This window comes from Danio rerio, chromosome 9 (assembly GCF_052040795.2).
Source record: "Danio rerio strain M-AB ecotype USA chromosome 9, GRCz13ab, whole genome shotgun sequence".
NCBI classification, from domain to species: domain Eukaryota; kingdom Metazoa; phylum Chordata; class Actinopteri; order Cypriniformes; family Danionidae; genus Danio; species Danio rerio.
In genome coordinates this window covers 8,061,259-8,080,531 of record NC_141029.1, presented here as the reverse complement: position 1 = coordinate 8,080,531, position 19,273 = coordinate 8,061,259, and the positions used below count along the sequence as shown (strand labels likewise).

Here is a 19,273-nt window from a genome sequence, read left to right as displayed (position 1 = left end):
GCACACCATTTAAGCAGACTGATAAAAAAAAAATTTGCTGTAAACAATAGTCGTAGTACGACAGAAGCATGATTAAGTCTGCAAAAAAATAAATAAATAACAATGAGCAACAAATTGAAATTATTAGTAAGCCGGGGAAATTTTACTCTGGTAAATAATAATGACTTTACATTCCTCACCTTTCTGTATGGGTTGTTTGGGACTCCAAAGGGGATTCGCGAGCTCAGAGGATTCACGGGATGATCTGTCAACATTGCAACTAAAACCAACCAAAAGCAACGTAGGTCAAAATCAAATGATTCATTTTTATAGACTTTAAATTTATCCTATAGCTGTTATATAAAATTAGACGTGGTTGCAGTACTTTCAGTATTTGGCCATTTATCAGAGATGAACCTAAATGTCATCTGACCGATAAATTAAACAAATAGCGTCTTGCATAAGGCAATCTGAATGTATTAAACAGCTGCGTGCTGAAAGTCATACATTTACATTTATTGCAAAAGCAGTATATGTTATTATGCCTGCCTAAGGTTAACTGAGGCTGGTGTAAGTTTATGACCCTGTCACTCATTTCTTTACCTTTCTATTAGCTTGAGTGATCTGCCTTAAGAAAATTACTGACAGCAAAGGTGATTGCCTCGGAGAATTATCAAATGAACTGTTATTGTTTATATTTATAAAGTTCACAAGGTATTACTAATTGAATTCGTTCTGTAATTCTATTAAAATCAATCATAAATACGTTTAAAAAAGCTTATGTCAAGTAAGTTATTATAGGTAAAAAAAATAATCAGGTTGCTTCCAAGCTGTCACAATAACTGGCGTTATTTTTACGCAATGCCTACTGAAAAGTAACGTTACAACTTACCACAGCAGTTTTAATGCAATTATATTTAAAATATAAGTGAAAACAAATACAAATGTGTCAAATAATTGGCTTCGCCATGCTGAAACTTCCACCCCTCTCAGTTCAGTTGTGTATTCGAGCTCCATGACAACATCGACGGAAACGGTCAAGGGACATTTTACACACACACAAAGCGAGCTTTTTTAAAGGGATAGTTCACCCAAAAATGAAAATTCTGTCACCATTTACACTTCGCTTGCTCCAAACCACAAAGGAAGATATTTTGAAGAAAACTGTAAACCTGTATTGACTTCCATAGCATTTATTTTTCTCACTGTGGATGTCAGTTACTAGGCTAGCGTTCAGAATATATTACTTTGTGTTCAACAGAGTATAATAAAGTAAAAAATAAAGATAATATAATATCTAATTAATATTTTAAACCCCTAAGACCCAAATCATGTTCGAAGTTTCAAAAAAAAAAAGTGAAAGTAGGCTGTTTTCACTCTTGAGGCTCCTATTAATGAGACCAAATTATAATAATAAAAATTCATCAACCTTAAAGTATATATATTTTTGGACATGAGGTCAGAACAGTTGTAACGTTACTTTCCAAGCATTATACCAACATATAATACAAAATAAATAAATAAATACATACATACATACGATTGTTTTTTCCGGTTAAGGCTGCAAGAGCATCCGCTGCCTAAAACATGTGCTGGATAAGTTCCGCTGTGGCGACCCCTGATTAATAGAGACTATAAGCCGAAAATTAATGTATGAATAATTGCTGGTATAATATTGAAATTTATTTCAAAATCACAAACATTAAGATTGTATCATTTTTACTAATTTTGAAGTTATTTTTTTATAGATTGCACCTTGTTTATAACTTGTTTGTCTTCATCTTCCTCCACATAATGTCCACATTTAAGATATTTCCATGTGCTATATGCTCAGGTGTTTCAAGATCTAAATATTCTGTATATGAAATATGTTTCAGCAATGAATTAGTACATCAATATAGTTTTTTATAGCTAAAAAGTTAAATCATCATTACTGGAGATTTAATTTTTAGTAACAGATTTGAACCCATTATTCATCCTAATGGACAGACATACAGGTATTTAAAAAAAAACTCCTGATCTAAAGCTTGCAATGTTACAAATGACTTAAAACGTTAATTAGTAAGTGCAATCCCCCTTTTTTACATATAATCTATGAAATATTGGCGAACATATTAATAAATCTGATTTAAAACACTGTAAATATGGCTTATGTCTGTGTCTGGAGTGAAGTGATGCCATGCTGTTTTCAGTGTAGTGGATGTTTTCAAATTACAACATGCTGAGCATTACTGCCATTTGAGTGGATGACAATCGTCCACTCTCATGAACTGCAGGGTTTAAATTAGATTAAATGCTCAGAAACTACAAAAACATTGGCTGACATCATGTCCATTGTACACAGAATACAAAGAGGTTGACCACTCGAGGGTGAGGAAATAGTTCATTTTTGGATTAAATATCCCTTTAACGCATGGACGTAAACAATAGGGTCTTTAGCACTCAGGTGCGAGCAAGGTGCAGGTGCAATTTCCCAAACGCATGATAAATGTTCAAAGTTTGTCTCATTGAGTGCTCGAGTTTCCTTTGGGTTGGCAGGGTATTTATTTCCATCACCGCAATGCATTTAATCAACATATAAATATGTCCTATTCTAGCTTGGCTGGGAACACAGCACTTGCTTTAATATTTAATTGTTGGCCTTACACCACACCCCTGTAAAAATGTTCTTTTGGTCACTGAGGTAATTCATCCTTTGAAATTAAATGGCCCGGTGACATCAGCATAAGGAGTAGATTATTTTCCTTCTCCTTCATTAGCTTAATTATTTGCCTATCAGTAAACCCCCTTGAGTAATTCATATTTGAGAGGCTGTGGCCATAAATATCAGGGCCCGCGCTGTAGATTCATCCGCGCTTTAATCACCATCTGCATCAGCTAGAGGTTAGACAGGAGAGGAGAGAGAGTCGATGAATATGTAGGATGGGGGGGATATTCATTCAGAGTTTTAAACCTTTCACTCATGAGTCAGACACAAACAGTTTGATATGCAGCATTTTCTCATTATAAACAAAGCAAAGAGTTCAGTGACAGTTTAGAAGGAATGGCTGAAACTCATCTTCAATTGTTTATTTCCTTTTGCATCAAGTACAAGTCTTTAAAGGCCACACAATCCTTCAAACGGAGTCCTGATATCAGTTGAATAAATTAGATATAATCTATAACAGTTAAATAACATTAAAGACACCAACAGCAACAACATGACATAAACTAGCCTAATGGACTAACTAATGCACCGTTCACAGTTTGCCCTTGTTTAATATTTGCAGAGGTTTTACCCGTTCCTCAGGGTTTCTCAGTCAGTGGTTACAGGGAGAACGCTGAGACCTCCGGACAATTCTCTGTTAATTAGCATCCACTCTTGTCTACATACTAATAAACAAAATGTCTTCAAGAGACCAATGAGCACAAGTGTCAGCCGGTGACTTGAAGTGCAAAGGCCTCCTCGTTTGGTTCAACAGCTTCTTTTTTAAAAACCACAATATCAACGCTAGCATAGCTCAAAACTGCCAAACTGTCTTCCTTTCAGTATTTGATATTGATGCTGCACTGTTTGAAGTTAGGAAATGGCTGAATGTACATTGACAGGACAATAAAACCGAAACATATTTACTTTACATGTTTGAAATTGTTCACATACAGAATACAACACTGTCAAAACTCCTGCATTACGTAAGCCAGGCCAGTAGCTGGCGATATAACCCACAAATAGTTGTTGCACTCATGCACAGCTAGTGTTTTTGTAGCCAATGATGAACTTCCGGTGAAAGGTTAATGTGACTATTTTCAGTTTCATACAGTTCCTTTTACAGCATCGATGTTGTAATGTAATTAAAATACATTCAGTTAAATAGACTTAAGCATTCATTTAGTTGTTCAAGCGAAAAAAGAGACGAAAGACCACAGGTTAGCGCAGGCTAGCGCAGAAATTCCATTGAAAATACTGGGGTGAAATAAATTTACATATTTTAAAGGCATGGCGGGAGAAATATCATTTAATGCAGTGTTTCTTGGTTGGTCTGAATCTCACTATACATATATATATATATCTCAGAAAGCTATTGCTGTTTTTTTTTTTTAAGGAAATCAGATCTTAAACGTGGCAATTTTGTATGGGATAACAATGTGGTATATGCACACAGACTTTTAATGTTAGTCAGCCAGCCCCAGGGCTTCTGGTTAATTGTCATCCCATACAAAATCGCTGCGTTTAAGACCTGATTTCTTTAAAATACTGCAACAATCACTGCCTGGCTGAAATACAATATAAAGTGGTTATCAGACCAATTGTCTCTTTCATCTCTTTTCATGCTTTAACAGCCAAATAGTCTGTTTGACTGAATGTATTTTATTGACATTACAACATTGATGCTTTAAAATGGACCTTATGAAATTGAAAATAGTCACATTAACCTTTTTCCGGAAGTTCATCATTGGCTGAAAAACACTAGCTAAGCATATAGCCCATTAACCGGAAGCTCTGGGGCTGGCTGACTGAAATTAAAAGCCCATGTGAGTATACCCTATTAAACATTTTTAAAATTCCAGCATGATATTTCAGTTTTTACCAGAGTTAAATAGTGTGAGGTAAGATGTAGCTAAATATTTGACAACTGTTTTGTTATAAAAATTTTTTAAAAATAATAATAATAATAATAAAATCCTGGAATCATTTGTTAAAGAGGATCTTCAAAACATGATTGCAGCCTTGATGTATAAGATTCTGATCACATACAAACAAGTTAGTTTAAAATAGTGTACATTTGCCGTTTACAAGCAGCCTTCAAAAAATATTAAGTGCAAATAAACTGGAAGACCATTTTCATGAACTAAGACTTTTTGACTATAACTGTCCTGTTAATATTCATAGACAACAGACCTTATCAATCAGCTGTACAGTCCCATTCACACCAAGTATAACAGTGATAATGGTATATTTCTTAAAGGGATAGTTCATGCAAAAATGAAAATTCTGTCATAATTTACTCACCATTCACTTGTTCCAATCCTTAATGAGTTTCTTTCGTCTGTTGAGCACAAAAGAGGATATGTTGACGAAAACTTAAAACATGTAACCATTGACTTCCATAGTATTTGTTTTCCCTATATGGAAATCAATGTTTTCAGGATTTAGGCTTTCTTCAAAATATATTATTTTGCGTTCAACAGAACAACGAAACTCATAAAGGTATTGAGGGAGATTTCACTTTTTGGGTAAACTATCATTTTAATATTGGCCTTGCAAAGTCTATATCACAACTATAACCATAAGGATGCAAAACAACGATATAGTTGAAACAATATAGTTGGAATTAAAGACGAATGATAAAACAGTAACAGGCAGTCAATATCCACATATGTTTCGAGAATGTTATTGTGTGTACTGTAGGTGTAGACACAGATATCAGTACAGCTATCATTCTTGGTGTGAACGGGCCCTAATGGGTCAGATTTGCCATCAACAGCTTTCAGTCTTGAGGTGTTGGATTTTAAAGGGTAGTTTGCTGTCCAATTCACCAGTGGACACGCAGACTAAAGTAGCCTTTGATTCCTTATAACCCTAGCCTGATCTTTCGGTCTGCTCCAATTTCTTCCAGGTCGTCGTCAGAGTAAGAGCCATGAGAGCTGTAGCTCAGTGCTGAGCTGTGCTGCAGGAAGTCTGAATGGCGAGGTAGACTCACACCTACATTAATAGATCGTCTGAACTCCTCTTCGTCTTCTTCGGCTTCCTCCTCTGGGTCCAGATCCTCATCTTCGTCATGTGCACTGCAGCGGCTCAGGTCTTTGGGCTTGTTTCCTCTCTTGCCGGATTTACACCCATCTGTTTCCAGTTGCGCAGCCTGCTCTTTAGCTTTACGGCTGCGCTTCCATTTCATTCGCCGGTTCTGGAACCAAATCTTTACCTAGAAAATATGTACAATGTTATAATAATTGACATGAAAGTATTGGCTGTATGATTTTCTTATTCTTTTTTTCACCTAAACCAATTTTTAATGAGAAAACAAATGGTTGATTGTACTGGTTTTGTAAAAAATCTGATCATTTTAGTAGTATGGAAATGCATTATATTTAGAAAATGTAAGAATGCAACTGTTCAAATTAAATGAATGCTTTATATATTTGTAATTTGACTACCAATTTATCTGACAGACACAAATTCTATTGAGAATATGTTGCTTTCTTCGTATGTTTCTGGGGAACAGGGAATTTACATAATGTAATTCATACACTGTAAATTCTAACATGTTCAGTTTACTTAAAAAAAGTTTGGAAACCGATTGCCTTATTTTTGCAATATAAACTTACAAGGAAATCTTAAGTTAAGTTTAATTATTGCCTTGAAGTAAGAAAACTAAAACCTATAAAGTAAACTAACTGTTAAAAATCAAGTAAGTTTAATAGAAAATTCTAGTTAACATACTTGTCATTATTTAGTAATCTTACTTAGGGTTTTATAGTAAGATTACTTTAATAACTCTATTTAACTAATACTGTTCTACCATGTTCAGTTAACATCTTGAATGCTAGTAGTCTCAACATTGTTTTAATCCACCATTTTAAGTAATGTCAACTAAAGAAACTACGTGCAATCGGTTTCCACATTTTCTTCAATTAAACTGAACATAAAATATGTAGTTCAACCTACAAGTAATGACATTATACAGGTCTTAAATGTAAACATTTTATTTGACAAAATTAGCAGAATTTCACAATACACTTGTGATATTTTAGTATCACAATACACTTGTACACAATACAGTTTTGTAAAAACCTGTTGTAAAGTGCTGTAATATACTGTAAACAGCAATACAGACAAAAAATATAATAAACATGTTCAACCCTAAAACACAAGTTTTCGAAAAGGTTTGAAAATCTATCAAAAAAACTTTAAATACTTGACACTTGGAAAAAAGATACTTGAATTAGTGTAATTAAACATGCCATTGCACCAGCACCTTAAACATGACAGCATAGACACTCACAGAGGAACAGATATTAAGCTTTAAAGCTAATTTGTTAGACTGTGTAGTTTAGATTTTCCTACAGAAAATATCACATTAGTGTGGTCAAAAGTATTGAGTTTGGTATCAATCAATACTGAAATATTAAAAATATCCATTTTCCACCAGCATTTGAGTGCTACAGAGCTCGTTCTTAAACACCATTGATTGGCCACTGTGTTCACATGCTCAACAGAAATGACTGTGATTGGCTGTGACTGTCATAGGTTTACCATTTTTCACTGAGTCCAAACAAAGTTACACAGACACTGAAGTGTTTCAAAGCCATGTCGATAGCTGATTTGTTTAGAAGCTAACATATAAGCTATCTGGTGATGAATCCACTGATCGACAGTGCTTTGAAGTTATCCAGTGTCTTTGTATCTTTGCACCTGGTGAACAGTGGTGAAGTGTGGTAAAAATAATGACCTTCAAAGCCAATCAGTCATATCTACTGAGCATGTGAACACAATGGCCAATCAGTTCTTGCAATGTTAGTGGGAAATGGATGGACTTTTTTTTATTTATTTCAGTACCGATTGGTACCAAACTCAATACTTTTGACAACCCTATAAATCACAATACACTTTTTTGGTAAAAAAAAAAAAAAGTGTTTTAAACACCAAAATGCTGCAGTCCTAAATGTAACACTGCAAACAGCAACATGTTAAAAAGCAACACTTTGTAATTAAACATGCCATTATACCTGAACCTTTAAACATAAAGCACAACAGTATATAGGCACTCGCCGAATAAAACACATTACGCTTCCCTCCCAGCAAAAGCAACACACGTTGAACAAATTCAAATGCATTGCTCAAAGTCTTTGGGTAGTCCAAATTCAGTGTGTAAATCAAAGCAAAAAAAGAGACATACTGCATGTGGCAAAGTCCATAACCACTTTTCCTTCCAGTATAAAGGCCCACATTGCATCCATAATGAGGTTCTTTAGACATCTTCACACACGACAGTCAGCAGGCCAACATCTTCTGCACTGAAGTCCGACTCTACAATTACATCCTATGAATAGAGAAAGAAAAATAAGTAAAGTTTGATATTCTAAATGGCACTAATAAAGCCTGTAGTGGCCAGGAGACCAAAAGCAGAGGTGAAAAAAATACAATTCCTTGTGCTTAATTTAGTAACACTTTAGTAGGAACCAATTACCCTATTAACTAGTTGCTTATTAGCATGACTATTTGTGTTTATAGTACATTTACTTTTTATAAGAAGGCCTTGCTATGGTGCTCCTTCTTCAATGTAGACCAGCACGATGGATTTGCCTGTACTGCTTCTACTAGGCTTGTCATGATAGTGGAATTTATTACCAATCCATATAGTAATTTTAAAAACATCCATTTCCTGCTAACATTTGAGCATTGTTGAGTGTCATTTCTGTTAAGCGTGTGAACAGAATGGCAAAACAGTGCTGTTTAAAAATGTGCTCAAAAGTGCTTAAAATGTTAGCAGAAAATTTGCTGCTTAAAATTGCAGCAGAGATTGGTACTAAATTCCAGTATCTTGAACATGATACTATTCTAAAGGAACAATAAATTTTTTTAATTAAAGAAACACTGTAATGTAATAAAACAAACTGCAGTAAAAGTACTTTTAAAACATTTTCAAGAAATTAAATGCAAATGTGTGAGAGACCAATTGGTGCTACATAATCAATATAAATATTTTGTAGGGAAAACTTAATAAATTGGGAACCGATTCATGAATGCATTTGGTTTTGCTAGATTAAAGCAGTGAGTCAAGTTTGCATTATTTAGCACACTTTTTAAAAATGTATTAATAACTATTTTTTAATAAGAAAATTGATGTTTTAGTATGGCTTTTAGAACAAGGGTGCAGCCATCTACAATCCCACAGCAGGTGACTTCACAGGGTTGGTTATAATACGGAGCATCTTTGACTTTGTGGCTTTTAACACTATCTTTTTACATCTTAATCCAGCAGGTTCTTTCAACTGAAATTATATTTCTCTCAACATATTACATAGGTATTACACTTATTAAGATTTTTTTTTCAAGCTAATCTTCCTCCTTTTCAAAACAAGTGTGATTAAAAATTAAAGAAATGCATTCATTACTTCACTGGCCTATGAAGCTAACTGACCCTGTGACGGCACAAGCTGCTGTATTTGCAACATAGCAATGCTCTTGCTCCAAAGGCCATAATATAACATCCCTCTTACTTTCAAATACTTACATTAAATGCATTTGTTTTATTTTTATAAAATTGAAAATTTTTATTAATAAGTGAAGTAAACTGGAATGACTGCTTCATTTCCAGTCTAAGAAAGCAGAAACAATAATATACTACTTACAAAACACATCCTGAAAATTTCTTTAGACTCATCCCTCTAAAGGACTGAAAGACCCCGGAGAACTGCTGCCAGATGACCTTGAAAAAGTAAAGACAGGTAGACATGCATTATAGCCCAATGAAAACATCAAATGCAATTTATTGCAATCAAATGCAAATTATGATTCAAAGATGATGTCACAAAAATACCTTTGAATTAACATGTTGAAAATTTCTTCTAGTTTTCTTCTGCAATTTTCTCCTGTTTTTTTTTTTTATTTCAATCAAACGAGCAGTGTGTGTCCAATGCAGCGTAGAACTTGGATCTCACATTTCTTCTTGATATTCGATTGAATTCTGCAAAGATCCAATCAAAACATTATTAGTCATTAATAACATTCAAAAACACAAATTCACAAAATCACACAAAGTTTTGAAAAGAAAACAAACCTTCTGCAGCACTTGTATCAGCTGGTGTTTCCTCTATGACTTCCTTCTGGATGTCACTGTTGTGCACAAAAACGTAAAGTGTTATGGACATGGCCAAGCGAAATTCTAAAACAAAAAACAGAAATCAGAAACACATGCAATGATACAATGCAATGCCATTTAGCAACAGATGTTACACTTTAACATGACATAGTTAAATGTTCTTGAATAATAAAAGCTGCCAAATACTCCCGGTGCCTGTCATCAAAAGCATGAGCTATACTTGTCACCAAACAGTAATAAACACAACCCCCGATTAAATATAATCATGGCATTGTTGCTGGTGTGCCTTACTTTTATGCGCATTAAAAGTGGAATAAATATTTGTCTCAATTGATGTCTTTAAAAGGACACTGAACTTTCTGACTAGGGTTGCACGGTTTACCGGTACTATGGTAGTATCGTGATACTATGGCTCCAAGATACTGGCGGTGCCACTGTAGTTTGTAAACGGTAGTATTGTCATTAACAGTCTGCCTACAATACATAATGCTGCATGTGAAAAAGTCACTAAAATACTTACACGATTCAGCAACAATAGATCATTGTATTTTAATAGTCTATGGAGCCTTCTAAGGTTGTAAAACTGTAGAATTTGCGCCTTTTAAACGGAATTCGTTTATTTCTGTTCCTGTCAATATGATATAATAGCTACAACAACCGTGACAATCTATTAAAAAGAATGACTCATAAAGTGAAATTTTGAATTACTTTGGATTCTGTATGATAGATGAAAAACCCAAAATAGCAACAGGAAACAATTTTTGACCACTTCATATAGCCTAGGTTTGTTGGAAAAATGCTCTTTTCTTTATGTATCTTTATTTTAATGTATTTTTTTTGCTGGAATGAATACATTTTAGGTGAAGAGATGTGCAAATACTTTTTTCAACAATAAGGGAATTATTTAAATTCAAGTAGGCCTATAATAACATATACAATATATTATTTCTGACATTTTTCTTTATTTCATGGATTTAAGTTATGAATTACAGTATTGCAATACTACTTGGTATCACCATACTTCAGCTGGTATAGTATTGTAACGTAAATTAATGGTATCACAACACAACAACCCTATTTCTAACTAGTCCTCAGATGATTATTCAAATGGACAAAATATTCGGACTATTACTGATCATGCAGTTCTTTGCTGAGAATTTTGTTAAATGTACTTTTAATGCATTAAACGATTTAAAATAACCCTGACACTCAGTATGGAGACAAGGTAACGTTAATAGAACAATTCATGAATATGTTCTATGGCTTGTGCGGTATTGTTCAAAAAGTTTTCTTTGATGTGTAAGTGCAAAACTTACATTTCCACTGCATATCAGCTCACAAACTGGTAGTCTGAAATAAAAAATAAATAAAGGGTATAATGATATTACAAACCAAATATGCCACTCACAATACTCTAATGGTGTGTTACATTTTAAACAACCTTGTAATTGTTCAAATTTATTTGCCCTAAATTGTTAAAAATTAGTGAAACCTTCTTTAAAAATGCAAATTAACAGGTTTGGCAAAGCCTGTTTCTTTACAGAAAGTTTGCTTATAACAAAGGCTTGTTGATGCCTTTGTGTGATATTGAGCAAACAAAGGGATGTTACTGTGCTTGGTTGTACGAGTTATACCACTTCATCATTAACGTTATCCATCACACATATTCAGTCGCGTCTGGTCAGATTTATTTGTCATTACAGCAATACGAAACACTCAATAACGTAACGGCAACACTGGAATAAACCTTCAAAACGGCATAAAGAAAAGACAAATAGCATATAAAACAAATAAATGAGTTAATTAAATATCTCTCGCATTTTCATACGTTTAACTTTAAGTTTCATAGGGATTGTTAGCATAAGCACACTTTAGCATCATGTGTAAATATGTATCTGCCTCATACAGTGACACGAATCGTAATCGCATCGAAATCCTAAATTACCTACGACACTCACGGGTCCATTTTGAGCTGAAACTGCTTTATAATGTTCTAAAAGCCTCGGCGGGTTAAAACTGCTGTTGCCCCGGCGATCATGGAGAAAAAAAACGACTGGTCTGGTCATGAGCCGCTCGCTGACGCTGGACCGAATCACAGCTGATCTCCTCACCTGCTTCCTGCAGGTGATCTCATAAAAGTAAATCTTAAAAAAAAAAAACACGCATATTTTCGTCACAACAAGCGCCACTAAAGTTCAGCGATAACTAACGTTACTGTATTTGTAATGCGGATAAATAGGTTTGGTTTTCTTTTTTAAAAATGTAGACCTACAGCTATGTGTTAACTTTACATCTATTTGAACGGATCATTGCGCGCGCTCTTGCTCTCTCAGTGCATCATTTAAAATGGCGCGGCCCGCTCTTTTAGAGCATAACGCCCACTTTACAAATTACTACTAACTTTACAAATTATTAATAGTTATTAAAAAGGGCTAAGCAGCTAAAAATAGCTTATCTAGTAAAGTAGACAGTATTGCAAATAACGTGCAGTGGTCAAAACGTTTAGTCACAACATCATGGGCTATTAATTAGTTCACAAAACAGCAAACAATTTCACAAAGTGCAGGAAATAAACAGATTACTGATACTATACAAATAAAATCAAAGTAGTAATTAAAACGAAAAGTTTACCTTGATTTACAGCAGTACATCTTCTCAATAGGAAATCCTGTCCTTCAATGGCGGTGCTGGGTGGCGGTTGGTTGTGACTCGGGATGGGGGATGGGAAATCACCACCCAGTACGCATGCGTAACAGCATGGCTTAGCCCTTATAAGCAATTTTACTCAAATTACATTAGTTATGGGAACTTTATACCTTACTATGTCAGCAACACTAATGCATTTCTAGTAAACTCAACAATTAGCTTAAAATTAAGTAAACACACTAGAATTTTGATAGTAAGGAATACTATTCGCATTTACAGTGTATAGAAATATAATGACATGAAAAAAAAACTTATTATTTATAAGGCCCAACTCTAAACCTAACTGTCAGATTACAGAGGAATGCAAAATTATTAGCCCTCATGTGAATTTATTTTCAGTGATGTAAAATATTTTATCTACTGTATATGTTTTTTTTCCCAGTGGTTTTTAAAAGCAAAATAAATATTACACAGTATATATTTATATAGCAGTTTTTATATGATATTTTACATATTTTAAATATATTATTAACCACTGTGGTCCAATGACTTGCCTGTAATTAACCTAACTTGCCTAGTTAGTCTAATTTATCTACACTGTAAATTCTCAAACCCATACCTAACATCTCTATCTGATCATTTGTGGAGTTATTAATAAGATGCAGCTTTTACATTCTTTTAACATATAATAAATGTACACTCTTTATGCTTCAGATTACATTTCACTCCTGGCTTTACCAGTACCAAATTTGGAAAATTGAATAAATCAGGTATGTTCTTGGTCTGTGGATTGTCCTGTTTCTCAGGGGTGTATTTAGGGAAATATTTCAATGTTTTAATGACCAGTAATTTAATTATTTGCTTGGGCATATTAATAAACATTGTGCTATATAATACGCACTTCTTTTTATTCTTTTTTTCCTTCTGTATTTGGTGCCACTTAAAATTCAATTTTGTGTATTTAAACAATAACAGGTATTTTTAATAGGTAATTAGAAAATGCAACTGTAATAAATCTGTTTCGTTACGGTTCATGGCTGGAAACTCTGCTGCAGTATTCAACCTTTAAATGACAGAAAAGCCGTAATTTGGAAAACGGTAAAGAAACTGTAGGATTGTGGTTCACTGCTGGAATCTCTGCTGCCAGTATTTTACCATTAAATTACAGAAAAGCCACAATTTGGAAAACGGTAATGAAACTGTAGGAATACAGTTCACTGCTGGAAACTCTGCTGCCAGTATTTTACCGTTAAATTACAGAAAAGCCGTAATTTGGAAAACGGTAATGAAACTGTAGGTTTACGGTTCACTGCTGGAGACCCTGCTGCCAGTATTTTACCATTAAATTACAGAAAAGCCACAATTTGGAAAACGGTACTGAAACTGTAGGTTTACAGTTCACTGCTGGAAACTCTGCTGCCAGTATTTTACCGTTAAATTACAGAAAAGCCACAATTTGGAAAACGGTAATGAAACTGTAGGATTACGATTCACTGCTGGAGACCCTGCTGCCAGTATTTTATTGTTAAATTACAGAAAAGAAATAATTTGTAAAACGGTAATGAAACTGTAGGTTTAAAGTTCACTGCTGGAAACCCTGCTGCCAGTATTTTACCATTAAATTACAGAAAAGCCGTAATTTGGACAACGGTAATGACACTGTAGGATTACGGTTCACTGCTCGAAACCCTGCTGCCAGTGTTTCATCGTTAAACTACAGAAAAGCCATAATTTGTAAAACGATAATGAAACTGTAGGTTTACAGTTCACTGCTGGAAACCCTGCTGCCTGTATTTTACCATTAAATTACAGAAAAGCTGTAATTTGGAAAACGGCAATGACGCTGTAGGATTATGGTTCACTGCTGGAAACCCTGCTGCCAGTGTTTCATCGTTAAACTACAGAAAAGCCATAATTTGTAAAACGGTAATGAAACTGTAGGATTATGGTTCACTGCTGGAAACCCTGCTGCCAGTATTTTACCATTAAATTACAGAAAAGCCGTAATTTGGAAAACGGTATTGACACTGTAGGATTACGGTTCACTGCTGGAAACCCTGCTGCCAGTATTTTACCATTAAATTACAGAAAAGCCGTAATTTGGAAAACAGTATTGACACTGTAGGATTACGGTTCACTGCTGGAAACCCTGCTGCCAGAATTTTACTGTTAAATTACGAGAAAGATTTTACACAGTAGTTAACCCATTAAATTAACCTGGACAGTAGTATAATTATCATGTACTGTCATCTTGGCAAAGACAAAATAAAAACGTTATTATAAATTACTTATTAAAACTATTATGTTTAAAAATAGGTTAAAAATGTTAATAAATGTCTGTTAAAATTCACAGAAGGGCTGATAATTTTGCCTTTAATCATATATAAAAATGTACAAAAGAGACACAAATTTAAACAAACTAGTTACTAATGTTAAATAGTTACTGTTATGAGAGTGCTGCTTTCTCCTGACCTGTGTCTCAGTCAGCATGAGAGATGTGGCCACTTCAAAGCGCTTGGGTCTTGATAGATACTTGTTGAGTTTGAACTGATTTTCCAGCTCCAGGAGTTGCTGGCTGGTGAAGGCTGTGCGTGGTCTCCGGCACTTTCCAATCAGTCCAGACTGAGGTGCCCCTGAAAAGACAGATAGAGGATGAAGGAGCTGTGCCAAAAACCCTAAGACATACGGTGAAGACACTAAGCAGACGTAGCAAACAAAAACATAGTCACCTCTCCTTAACCCCCCTCCCCTCACAGATAATGATAACAGCTTTACTTCAGTTTATTGTGGATGACAAGGCCGGGAGATATTGCTTTAGCGGGATAATAAAACACCAGAGAGCACCATTAACTTAATGAAAATTCAATAAATGCTACCAGATAACTTTATTGATGAAGCTCGGACCATTTTAAGTGTTTCTTTATAGTTTTCTATTAGTATGAAGGCTGTTTTAATGGTGCTGTCATTTATGATGCTATGAAAAGACTGAAAATAAAAAAGCTTACATTATAGTTCCGTTAGCAGTAAATACCGATTCAATTATGCTGGATATTTATGGCATGTGAGCTCACTTTATTGTGATTTTGCAGAAACATTAAAAATATGTTACATGCATAGGCCTGTTTATACTTTAAATTTGGCTAAATTCTGAACAAAACAATTGCAATAGCCAACATGTAATATTTTAATTATGTTCAGCTATTTGGTTTGTCCATATTTTAGCCAAGTTTAAGTTGGAGCAACTATGTATATTTTTTTTAACTAATACACTTGGAATTGTATAAAAGTTTATAAATCTAAATTATTTGTAATGTTAAAATAACTTTATATTATGTTATAAACGTGCAGCTAAATGGAAATATTTTTTTTTATATCATAGCCTACCTAAATGTAATTTAAAAAGTATAAATTTATTCACATATGAACAGTAGGCTAACATATATATTAATAATAACTTCGCAGGAGGGCCACATACCGCTGTAGTCTGCAAGGCGAGGCATTATGAGTCCCGCACGCAGCCAGTGCTCCAGCGGTAATGAACCGGCCATGGCAGCCGCTTTCAGGTGATCCGGATACGGCTGCGTGAAACCAGAGTACGCGAAGCTGGGATGCTGCGCTCCCAGTGCCGTGATGGAGTACATTGGCGATGGATACATTCCTGGCATAGACCCTTGAGAAAGTGAGGTTAATCCTGGATGAGAAATATTTAGCATGCCCGGTTTGGGTATGACCCCTGTCTGGAGCTGAAAAGCGCGAGGAAGAGAGTTTTCTGTCCGTTTGCACATGTCGACATCAACACCTTCACTGCACAGTCCCGGGGAATCGCCGCGCACGATCTGCTGAGAGCTTTCCGACAGCAGAGCGTCTATCCGAAAGTTCTTCGACTTATCCATGAAGGCAAACTTTCAGAATCAAGAGCGCGTAGAAATCAAATCTGTTAAAAACCTTTAATCGCTCAAATTTACACTTAATTAGACAGATTACTTGCCAGTCTGTATTGTCGTATTATTTAGGACAGTTGTGGACTGTATTACTCTCTGTGTGTGTGCGTGCTTTCATCTCTACGCGCATGACGCATCGATATGCCAGGAGCGCGTGGAGACATCAGTTTTTGACTGTCTCGCGCTTCAGCTCGCTCCTCTTAAACACTCCCTGATTGGTTGCATTGTCGCAATGTATTCTAATCAATTCATCACATTCGCATTTATTTAATCAAGCGATACCTTTCACACTACTGATCATAATCATAGACAAATGTGACTCCAGAACAAAAACCATGCAGGCAATGGTTAATTTTTACAATTGAGATTCTTACACAATTTATAAGCTGAATAAATAGGCTTTCTATTGATGTATGGTTTATAAAAATATATTTGGCAGAAATATACAACCATTTAAAATTCAGAAATCTGAAGCTTAAAAAAAACTTTACTATATTCCTATAGTTTTTATGGAAAATTTACAAAAAACACCTTCATGCAGCATGATCTTTACCTACTATTCTAATGAAAAAAATCGATAATGTTTGACCCATACAACGTCAGCGTACAAAAATGTAGGCTAATATAAAGAGAATTTAAGCCTACTCTGTAAAATAGTTGGGTTAAAATACCCCAAGATATAATCCAATAGGTTATTATAGCACCTTCCTGGGTTATTTTAACCCAATGCATTTTGCATAACACACATTTTCATAGCACTTTTAAAAAGTAATTAATTAGCACATTTGATTATTTGGGCTACAAAATACAAATACAAAAATTACATCTGCATTGAATATTGGGCAAATTTAGCAATAAACGTCTTTAAAAAAACAATTTTTGTTTGAAATTAATAGCTCACCTTCATTCAAGTTTTTGATACAGAATTTATCTTTATAAAAGACATCTATTTTACTTGCCTAAATGTAGATTAACATTTAAAGAAGTGGAAAGTCATGTTTAAAATGTAAAGTGTTATATAATAGAAGAAAAAATAAATTAAATACAATTTAAATGGGCCTACATTAATATATATTTTGAAATAACAAAAATCAGTTTTTTTAATAAGTGGTGCAATATATACAGGTTCATTGCTAACTCACACCAACCTTGACAAAGGACACTGACAGACAGGTTGTCCTTTTCCACTGGTCGCGCTCGCAGGTGTGATGCCGCCACGCGGTTCTCACACTGATTGTTTGCACCTCAGTTTCTTATCAGTTGCAAACATATATAGGCTATACTAATGCGCAAGTAAATCCAATAGCACACTAAAGGCAAATTTAGCAGTTGTAATATTATGTTATTATTTTCTGTTGGGGGGAATAACGACAGCTTTCGAAATATCAGTTCATTTGCATGACAAGAATGAAGAGAATAAATGTAAAGCGATTTTGAGAATAACCATATAAGCAATCGAACAAAGAGCAACACATTGTAATTGTTCTGGTTCAATACGTAACTTTTAATGTGATAGTTCACCCTAAAATATAACTAACTGTTTACTTACCCTCAAGGGTTTGCAAACTTTTATGGCTTTTTTTCTTCTTCTGTTGAACACTAAAGACGTTATTCTGAAAAATGTTAGAAACCTGTAACCATTGACTCCCATAAAACAAACACAATGGATGCCGATGTTTACAGGTTTCCAGCATTTTTTCAAATATCTTCTTCTTCTTCTTCTTCTTCTTCTTCTTCTTCTTCTTCTTCTTCTTTAAACAAAAGAAAAAAGAAGCTAACTTTTGGGTGAACAATTTAATATCCGTAGAACTCTTAATTGGACAAAAGTTTTTTTTATTTATTTTTTTATTAATTTTGCTAAAAAAAAAAAAAAACTTTATACTCAAATATGCTTGACAGTATTGAAAGAAAAGAAGTTATTTTAAGAATTCTTTACTGAAAGGTTTTTGGTGAAAGAGGTCTTGTGAGATTGCTGTGAAGAGTAATTTGTAAGTGTTACGACATGCTGACATCAAAGTTTATTAAATAAACAGTTAAAAAATATTAGAACACGATAAGCGCGCTATAATAAAATAACAATGAAGTGATTTTACGCAATCGCTTGCAGAACGCAAACTGTATGATTGAGCAATAAGCCAGTTTTATTCAGCAGCTCAGAGTCGTGCATTCACACCTGAGCTGCAGGATTGCTCTTTGAAATGATCTCTGAATGGTTTTTCTCGTGGGAAGTGCGGGGATGCGCTCAGCACCTTTCCCAGCCCAGACACGACCTTGACGTAATAATTAATCTCAGTTCATTAGAAAGATAAAGGTCAATTATTAGGCTTCTACCTATCAGTCATTAACTTTGTCTGGGTTTACAGACACAGCAGAACAGATAATAAACAGATGTGTCTTTATTTTCTTTTATATCTGGAAAGAGAAATAAGCTGCATATATTTTGAGATAGATTTTATTTGAAAATACTAAATAAGAGGGATCAAATGATACAAATGTAGTGCATATTATTGTTACGTATTATACAATTTTGTGTCAAATACCTACATTGTTAAATATTCTTAATTTTGAAGAATTATATTGAATTTTAATTCTTCAGACTACGAATTATATAAAAGTACTGTTGTGAAAATAAAGTTTTTGTGAGGTCCTTAAAAAGTCTTAAATTGTCTTAAATCTCCAAATAAAAATTGTAGGCCTTAAAAACTCTAAGATTTACTGAAATATTATGAGGTTTTAAATCTTTTTTTAAACAGGTATTTTATTACAGTTCATTTATTGCTGCCCAATCTGGCCAAAACCTATATAATTACCAACAACGCATCTAAATAAAACTTTTTATTTAAAAAGGTAATTTTTAACTCTAAACTTCATAACGGTTTAATTATTTTTCTTACAATAACATGT

The 19,273-nt window shown here is 34.2% G+C and overlaps 2 protein-coding genes and 2 long non-coding RNA genes across 13 annotated transcripts in view; 1 reads left to right on the top strand and 3 right to left on the bottom strand.

The window, feature by feature from the left end:
- cfap65 (cilia and flagella associated protein 65) overlaps positions 1-1,002 on the bottom strand; it is a 44,896-nt gene extending 43,894 nt beyond the window's left edge. For 4 of the 7 annotated variants that reach the window (XM_087267351.1, XM_087267355.1, XM_087267353.1 and 1 more), the window contains exons 1-2: positions 872-1,002; positions 180-259 (exon numbers count right to left, since the gene is read on the bottom strand). In XM_087267351.1, the coding sequence (XP_087123477.1) occupies positions 180-254 (75 nt within the window). In that variant the 5' untranslated portion in view covers positions 255-259; positions 872-1,002. The remainder of the gene's footprint in view (positions 1-179; positions 260-871) is intronic. The other 3 variants (XM_087267352.1, XM_087267356.1, XM_087267354.1) reach the window with 1 other exon arrangement.
- Positions 8-13,322, top strand: LOC147835237 (uncharacterized). Its single transcript, XR_015499146.1, has 3 exons — positions 8-280; positions 5,577-6,210; positions 12,715-13,322. It is a non-coding gene; the product is annotated as an uncharacterized LOC147835237 (long non-coding RNA).
- Positions 5,492-16,350, bottom strand: mnx2a (motor neuron and pancreas homeobox 2a). Its single transcript, NM_001009886.2, is given in 3 exon segments — positions 5,492-5,882; positions 14,901-15,061; positions 15,904-16,350. Coding segments are annotated over 3 exon segments (930 nt in total). The 5' UTR covers positions 16,322-16,350; the 3' UTR covers positions 5,492-5,531.
- LOC147842255 (uncharacterized) lies at positions 7,857-12,538 on the bottom strand. Of its 4 annotated transcripts, XR_015499101.1 has the most exons (6): positions 12,414-12,538; positions 11,099-11,132; positions 9,741-9,796; positions 9,501-9,647; positions 9,313-9,389; positions 7,857-8,000 (listed from the first exon to the last, which is right to left on the bottom strand). It is a non-coding gene; the product is annotated as an uncharacterized LOC147842255 (long non-coding RNA). The 4 variants fall into 4 exon arrangements; XR_015499104.1 differs by lacking the exon at positions 11,099-11,132 and having other exon boundaries at positions 12,414-12,488; XR_015499102.1 differs by lacking the exons at positions 11,099-11,132; positions 12,414-12,538 and adding an exon at positions 11,741-12,121.
- Positions 16,351-19,273: the final 2,923 nt, after the last annotated feature.